Raw genomic sequence first — 9,044 nt, 5'->3', positions numbered from 1 at the left:
ATTATTTTACCTTTCCTTTGTATTATCTAAAATGTATAGCGTATACTAGTCTCCAAACCACAAAACATTTGCCCAGAAGATGGGGTTATCAGAAAATTATTCTAAGTACTGAAGAACTTCCAAACTGATGGGATCACTAGTTTCATACATTCATCCTAGAGATTTTGCTTGAGTATTAGAGATAGCGAATCACATGCTTCACAAAAATCAAAATGAAACCTTTACAGAGTAGGGGAACGAGAAGAAAATGGGAAAAGAATGGTACTGACAGTTCTTTTCCAGTACCCTCTATACGGAAGTGCTTTTAACGACCCTTTCTGTGCGTCAGAAATCTGGAGCAGCAGCAGCAAGAGAGGGCACATCCTGAAGGATAATCCCTGTACACTCGTGACATCATCCTCCTGCTTATATATTTAGGGGATGGCCAGAGCATCTCTCATAGTTCAGCCACTTTCAAAGTCAGCTGAAGACAAAAGGAAGCCCTAGAGGGAGCCCCACTTCAGCGTGTCTCTGACATTTATGAACTTGGTTTGCTAGAAGCCTGAAGAAGATGATGGCAGGACTGAAAATCCAGCTGGTGTGCATGTTACTCCTGGCTTTCAGCTCTTGGAGTTTGTGCTCAGGTAAGCCTAGCTGCATTTCACAACTCCCTGAACTGATTTCTTTTCCCTTTTCTGCAGTGTGTGGTTACCTATGCTAACATACCCAGGGGGAAGAGCTTTTCCCTTGTTCTAGATTTGCTTTTTAATGATAGAAACTGAATATTTTCTTTCTCTGTCTTTCTGAATACAGGAACTGAAAGATTTCTTTTCTCTGTTTAAATCTGGAAAGCATTAAAAAGAATTTCAATGAAACATTGCATGCCCTGCTTTGGAATGTAACCACTATGTGAGGGGTGGATAGACACAAAACTTAATTAGACTGTCCATTTTCTAATCAGAAGTAGAGATGCTGTGCTTGTCAAACTACGTACAGACTCATCATTTAAACCTATTCTGTTGAAACTGATTTACTCTCATTCTCAGTCATTTTCTTTGGATGCGGTGGCTTTCCCCTCTGTCTCTCTTGTAATTGCCCCTAATTGTCCCCAAATTGTTTTTCAACTTTGTGTGTTAAGATTCCAAACAAAGTGAAAATTATGTTTAAAGAAAAAAGTATTATTTATAGAAAATAATTTCCAGAAAAATGCAAAAATATCCCCAATCCTTTTTGAGAATACATTTTTATATAGTCTATATGATAAATAGATGTGCTATTAATTTAATTGCTTCTTTTTTTTGCATGTCATTTAAGTTGCTAAAAAATGTAAGGGGAATATTAGTATTCTTACATTAGCAGAAATGGTTTGACTTTGGAGTGTTTTGCATGTGATAATTAAGGAGAAATTCTATATTGCTAAGTATCAGCATCTCACCTGGAAAATAAGACTTAAATCCAAAGGAGTAATATGGAATATAATAACGGAAATGTGCTCAAATTAATTCTTGCAAAATAATCCAGTATTTACATACTTCAAAATAAAAAAAACCTGGAGAATAAATGCAGTAAAAATAATTTAGCCTGTTTTATTTTTACATCTTTTAAATATGACATATGGAAAATTTTAAATCAAATTTATGCTAAGATTTTATTTAAATTATGAAATTAAATCTAGCATAGGTTGTGTAATTTATGCTAAAATTTTCAATTTATTTTAATCATTAGAAAAGAACTTTAAAGTTCTAATTTTGCAAATGTTTTATAGATAAACACAATTTTGCTACAATTATGATTTTATCAACTAGTTATATGAGATTAAAGTATACTTACTCAGAGTACCTGAGAAAAAGCTGGTTATTGCTTAAACACTTTCTCTAGTAACTCTTGAAACTACTTGCTGTGACAAGTCAAAATACATGGGAATTTTGGTATATATTGTTGATAAATGACTTAACAGATTTCTCCTGTCTTTTGAAAAACAGATTAGGCATTTAACAAATAGGGAGGAAATTTTTCTGGCATAGTTTTGCTCCTAGTGACAGTTTAACAAATGATTTTTCCAAGTGTAACACGTCTTTTTAACAAGAGTGTATAGTTAAGGAAAATAGTCATTTTTTACTTCTGCGTTTATACAGATCAGTGAGTACGAATTAAGCTATTATAGTGTTCTATACCTTTATTTGCTTTGCCTTATTTTCTAAACTTTTCTTCTTTGTAAAATATTCACAAGTGGGATTTGGAGAAGATATTCTAAAAAATTGAGAAATGCATTTACAACACTATTGTGCATGTGTTGATGGACAACTCCAGCTCTGCTTTAAACAATTTCCTTTCCTGCCTGTGATGAAATTGCTGTTAAGTGTACATAATTCCAAATTCTTATTTAAAATGAAAAAGCAATTCTTTCAAGGTGAGATTTGTAAAACAGCATCTCACATTAACTAAATTCTGGTATCATTCTTACTTTCAAATTATCAGTAAGCAATTCTTTTTATTTATTTATTTTTTCCTCTTGGTAAAAAGGCCTCTTGAATGCAACGTTATTGTTTTTTTTTAGAAATATCAATATACATATTTTCTATATATGTAAGCTATTACGGTAAAAATAAACTACTGTAGCATATTTGATGAAATTTCTATTATAAAATATAGTCAGTTTTTTTTGTTTGTTTTTAACTGAAATTCAGAGACTAAACTTCAAATTGTCACTAGCTCTCTTGGAAAATAAACATGTACTTATTTTCCTAAAGCACTTCTAATATTCTAGCTGCCTGTTAACCTAAAATAAAACTGTTATAGTATTTTTCTGAAAATACCTAAGGAGAAAAAATACATAGGAAAGAAAACAAGCCACTAAGACCATTTTTTTTTAGATTAATCTAAAATCTGTAGGTTACAATATGATGTGATTATATGGTAAACATGTGGTTTTGATTTTACTCAGATTCAGAGGAGGAAATGAAAGCGTTAGAAGCAGATTTATTGACCAATATGCATACATCAAAGGTAAGTTTGTCTTTTCTTTAACCAAGGGTTGAAGAATATATGAACTTTCATTATGAACATGGTACCCTTTTCCTATAGTAATAGCTTCTAGTCAAGACTGAAAAGTTCATTGGGAGACATTTCCTCTTTCTGGAAACTTTTCCTTGAGTTCAAAGGAGCTAAGGGTGTTGATGTGACAGAGAAAGAAACTAAAGAGACTATCACTCAGCGTATTACTATTTTAATTAAAAAGCCACATATTATTTATGTGGACATGTAAATGTACTTAAAGGAAACTTGTTTCCATCCTTATTACATTAGGTATGATGAAAGGTATATTGGCCTCAAGTTAAAATTCACAAATAAAGCTACCTGATCTTTTTTTTTTTTTATATTGGGGAAAATAAAATGGGGTTCTTAAATTAAAAATGAAAGTTTATGTCAACCCAAGAAGGAAATATAGAAACAGTAACAGTTTGGCAAATAGGACCCTTGAGATCTAATCCTGCAACTGTGACTTACAACCTATTTGATGTTAAACATGTGGGTTAGTTAACATTACTTGCCTTTGTTTCCTTATATTTAAGTGTGAGGTTGAAGTTCATGATCTCCTAGACATTTAAAGTTCTATAATGTGATAAAAAATTATTAAACTTTATTTTTTATTATATGCCTACATTTAAATACTCCCTAATGGAAGTGCTATCTATACTTGCTCATTGTTTTTGCTGAACCAACTAAAACACTGTATCCTGGCCTCTGTTACTCTTGTCTTTGGGTTTTGAAAGCAAGTTTTCTAGGTCCTAGCCTGTATCTAGAAATAAAACTCCTTTAGAATATGCCTGATTACTAGTCTAGCAGACAATATTGATTTACCCACCATGAGTCAGTGTGCCTCTAAATGTAGAGCCAGGGCACAGGTTCCCAATCAAAAGATGTTTCTCAAAGAAAAAAAATTTTGAAGTGAGGCAGTAACCAGTGTGTTATAGCACTGCTGTTCTAAGGCTGAAGATCCAACAGATGTTACCATAAGAAGTAAATAAACTCATCTGATTTCTGAAGCAATATTCCAACTCAATTTATGCCTCCTCAAATTTCACTTCCCTAATTTGATGAATATGTTGTAGGTATAATAATCCCCTAGAATATATGTAGAATTATGCTTGATAATGAACGGAAGGAAAAAAAAACTTTTTTGATGTGTATTTGTGAGTGTGTCCATTATTACCTTAAAGATAAAAAGATGTGTTTTCTACTATGGTCCTTAAAAGACATTTTTGAAAAATGCAAGCACATATATATTTTTCATGATCCAAACCTACAAAAATTGATCAGATTAAAACCAAACACTACCAAAATTTGGTTGGTTTCATATACATACCCTTTAAAAACTCATTTCCATTGAGTCGATTCTGACTCATAGTGACCCTTAAGGAGTAATCAAATTTGGTCATTATCACTTGATGACGAAGTATATTTAACCTTATAATAACAGATTCTTTGTTTAACACTATAATTACTTCAACTCATAAACAGGAAGAAAACTGAGAAGCAGTTAGAAAACGTGTTTAGAAAATGGGGTAGGTTAGAATGCCTTGGAGTCGTAGTGCAGATTTTATATCTATAATTCCAAGTGTACATTGACACATAAAGGTCTTAAATAATCTGCAGAATGAATATATAGGAGTAGAGTGATTACTTTCCTGACCAGGATTCGGTAAAGGAAAGTTATTCCAGTATATGGAGTGGGTTAATGTTTCTCTTAAGACAAATTCATAGCAAAAATACAGACACAATAAAACTTTTTCATTCAGACATTAGATGTATCCATAAAATGGATTATGGAAAAATATCTGAATCTCAATGCCTCCTTTTAAATGAAATAAACCATAGTCTATCCCAAATGGAGACCCAGAAGTGTAATTATTCCAATTTTGCTGCTAGGATGGGAAAAAAATCTCATTCTTTATTTTTCACAAAATTGCTTTATCTCTTATTTCTCCTTGATTCAATTGTGTGTGTGTGTTTATAGTCCTGTGAAAATGAAAAATCTAGGCTTATTCCCATTTTAACCAAATTGTTACATTTACAAATTCAATAAAAATAGAGTTAGGTGTTGATATGAGCACAAATCCATTATTAAAAGCCTAGGTTGCATTTTCTTATTTCCATTTTCTAAGTAAAATATTTGATTAATTTCCATTTAAAACATTGAAATACTAGTGTGGAAATACACTTAGGCAACAAAAGGCCAAGGAACATTCCAAAGGCTCAGAAGAAGTAACAGACGGGGAAGAAAATTTTTTTATCACAATGCTAATCTCTGTATTACCGATGCTAGTGCTTTGGTATAGTTTTATTAAAAAAGAGATCTTCTTACAACAAGTTTTCTTCAGACTCTCAAAAAGTTGCTGGAATATCATAATTTTTATGATCAAACTCAATGCCTTACATACAGTAGGAGTTCAGTAAATGTTTATAAAATAACAATGGGAATCTAAGATTCAATACTGATGTTAGGTGTCGTCGAGTCGGTTTTGACTCACAGTGACGTTATGTACAACAGAACGAAACGCTGCCTGGTCCTGAGCCTCCTCACAATCATTCTTATGTTTGAGCTAACCCTCACATTTTGTATTAAATATAAAATCTTCAGGGATCTACCACAGATAATTTTAATTATGTTTAATTTGGGGAACTCTCGAATTCACTGTCTGTTGAACTTGCCTGAGTTCAGTGTATTACAGGTAGAGCATTGGTCATAATGTTTAGGTCCCTTTTAATTAAGAACTCCACAGCCTCCAAGGTCGAGAAGGGAGACAGTTGACATGTTGTGGGGTTGTTAACCAGTGTCATAAAACAATATGTGTACTGACTGTTTAATGAGAAGTTATTTGTTCTGTAAACCAAGTACATTAAAAATAAATTAAAAAAATAAAATAAAATAATGAATATCACCTGTAAGTACTGTGCTCCTTTAAAAAATCACCTATATGAGACAAAATGGTCAACAATGACTTTAAATCAAAGATGAGATGTAAGGGGGCAGGGAAACTAGATGAATGGAAACAGAACAACCAGAATGGAAATAATGAGAATGTTCACTCATTGTGAAGAATACAACCAATGTCACTGAACAGCTTGTGTAGAAACTATTGAATGGGAACCTCAACTGCTGTGTAAACCTTCACCAAAAACACAAAAATGTATTTAAAAAAAAGAAAAGAAAAAAGAACTCCACAGAAATTTGACCAGGATCTTATTCCATATTAGAAATCAAATAGCAATAATCAGAAACCACAATAACTCTTGTTTTCCTCATTTTGAGAACAAGAGGAAACAATATTCTAAACATCTTACCTATGAGCTTAAGACTATTACAAGTGTTTTAATAAACTAACTTAGTAAGCAAGAATGTTTGAGTAGAATAGTTTAAACTTTATTCAAAATATTTTCAGATACATGTTTACTTACCTTTGGTCAAGAGTAGTCTCTCTGCTGTTCTTCCTAGTTATGACAGGGACTAATGTGACATTAGATACTATTTTTGAGTAATTTAGTGACTATTTTAACTGATATATGATAAAGAAAAAAATGATTGCTCAGTTTCTTCATCTGCTAAATAATCAGGCAACACTAGGCCTGATAGATACTATAGATTAAGCTTTCTGTAGTCAGACTGGTTTGGGGAAAATCGTGATACTATATTCCACACCACTGAAGAGACACAATAAATATTTGCATATAAAAGACTCAGAAGATTCCTAAATTCAAGAAGTCTTTTAATTATGCTTAATTTTTTCCCCAATTTACTGGATTGTGAAACTCCTTTTTTTAAAATTAGTGAGTGTAGAAATAGTGTTCCAAGGAGGAAACTTTGGAGAACACTGAATTAGATGATCTTTAAAGAGCTTTCCTATAGTAAAATTACAAGATCCCATTAATTAGCAGGGCACAAGGTATTGCTGCCGCTATTCAGTGGATCATGTTGCCTCTAAAACAGTTTCCCATAGCAGAAAAAGCAATCAGTGGCTAGATAACCATAAGGAAGGAATATATTAGAAAAAATTTCCAAACTGGTTGAAAGTTGAACTAGAATAATCTCTAAGAATCTAAGGAGTCCCTAAATCGGTGGAATACATCTTTATTGGGTGAAATTAAATCTATTAGAATTCTGGACCTATCATGTTTGCCTTATTCTCTTCTATGTTTCAATATTCTTCAACTTTTCCCCCTTCCTGTCTCTCAGATGCTAGAATGCAAAGAATGGGCATGCCTACTTCAGAATGTCTGTGCCATACCCCTGGTGAAAAAACTCCAATTCAGAATTTGGCATTGTTTTTCATAGGGAAAGTGTTTGCTCTGGGTTTGCACTGTTAGCATACCGGATGAAAAACAGAAGGGAGAATTAAGGAATTAAATGGCAAGTGTAGCATGGGTATTGACCAATTGGAATGGTAGATGGCTGTGGGCAGCAGCACTGGTAAAGACTGAAGGGGTATCCACCCTAGAAATAAACTTCCCCACTGCTTTTTCATTTTTGTTCAACTGAAAGAAAGTTAAATGATAGTCATTCTCCTCCTTTTAGGCATGCTGTACATTTTAATCATTTGAATAGTTTTGCTTAATTTTGTATTTTATGTTTTATTTACTTATTTATTTTTAGCATTTTCAGAAATGTAGAATTTTCCTGATCCTGGAATCTTGCCTTGGTTATTCACTTCCCTTCTTGTTGTTGTTTCATTGATAAGAATTTATTTCTTTGTGCCCTGGAATCCATTGATTCCATATTTGTTGTCCTCACAACTTCCCTTCTCCATTTTATTTTATCAAGATGTTTATCAAGAGTGACTTGTATTATATTTTTAAGGTAGAATGGATCATAATACATTCTGGTTTAAGATTTTTATACATTAAAGACTTCAGGTCCTGTATGTACATCTTTTTTATTTTTTTAAGCCAGAGTTCAGTGAATTGAATGTAGTTGCAATGAAGATAATGCATTCAGGAGAGAACTGTCAAAGAGCAAAATGCAATAGCATGGAATGTAAAAGGGGAGAACTCGAAAGTCCAACGACCTGGATTTAATCTGGGCTCTGGAATTTATTACGTCTGCATCCTTGAGAAATTATTCAGTCTCTAAACCACAGTTTCTACATCTGTAAAATGTAAAGAATTGTTGCTATTTTTGTTCATCGTTTTATTGTAGACAAGATTTCAGTAACATGGTGCACATAAAACAGTTCACAGAGTGTCAGTCACATATAAAGGTAGTCTCATTAGCTATTTTCATCATTGTTGTTGTAGTGGTTTCTTTACTATACTATTTAAGACTCCTGGGACACATTGCGTGGCAAATAAGTTTATTAGAAAGAACCAAAGCTTATAGGAATATGTCCCATGGTTACCCTTCCTATTACATTTGATGCAGTTGTCCCCGCTTCCATTCTGGAACAACAAAATATTCTAAACACCATCCACTCCAAATAAAACTACTTGTGGCCAAATAACAGAAAAGGAATAATGAAAGACTAATTATATTAGAAGGAGCCCTGGAGGTACAGTGTCTAAGTGCTTGGCTGCTAACCGAAAAGTGGGCAGTTTAAACCTACCAGCTGTTCTTAGGAAAAAAAAATCTGGCAATCTGCTCCTGTAAAGATTACAGCCTAGGAAACCCTGTGGGGAAGTTCTAGTCTGTCTTATAGGGTCGGTATGAGTCAAAATATACTCAAAGACACAAAACAACAACAATTATATTGTAGGAGTCCATGGGTGATGCAAACTTTTAAGCGGTTGACTACTAGTCAAAAGGTTGGCAGTTCAAATCTACCCAGAGGTGCCTCAGGAGACAGGACTGGCGATCTGCTTCTGAAAAGGCACAGCACTTACGCACTCCACACATATGGTTGCCATGAGTTGGAATCAACTCGATGGCAACTTACAACAAACAACAACAATTATAATGGGAATAAGAAAGTCAATAATTTCCAGGAAAGCACCTTTCAAGTTATTAGCTGCTTATGTGTATCATAAACACTTGTAGTATAGCATCATTCATTACATCATTTAATATATATCTA

General features: G+C 33.1%; 1 protein-coding gene across 1 annotated transcript in view; it reads left to right on the top strand.

The window, feature by feature from the left end:
- The first annotated feature begins 438 nt into the window (after nucleotides 1-438).
- NTS (neurotensin) overlaps nucleotides 439-9,044 on the top strand; it is a 14,412-nt gene continuing 5,806 nt past the window's right edge. The window contains exons 1-2 of the mRNA XM_004389263.1: nucleotides 439-623; nucleotides 2,924-2,985. Coding sequence (XP_004389320.1) covers nucleotides 551-623; nucleotides 2,924-2,985 — 135 coding nt within the window. The 5' untranslated portion in view covers nucleotides 439-550. The remainder of the gene's footprint in view (nucleotides 624-2,923; nucleotides 2,986-9,044) is intronic.

This window comes from Trichechus manatus, unplaced genomic scaffold (genome assembly GCF_000243295.1).
Source record: "Trichechus manatus latirostris isolate Lorelei unplaced genomic scaffold, TriManLat1.0 scaffold00238, whole genome shotgun sequence".
NCBI classification, from domain to species: Eukaryota; Metazoa; Chordata; class Mammalia; order Sirenia; family Trichechidae; genus Trichechus; species Trichechus manatus.
Note: the sequence above shows the minus strand (reverse complement) of the source record. Positions and strands in the feature narration are given on the sequence as shown.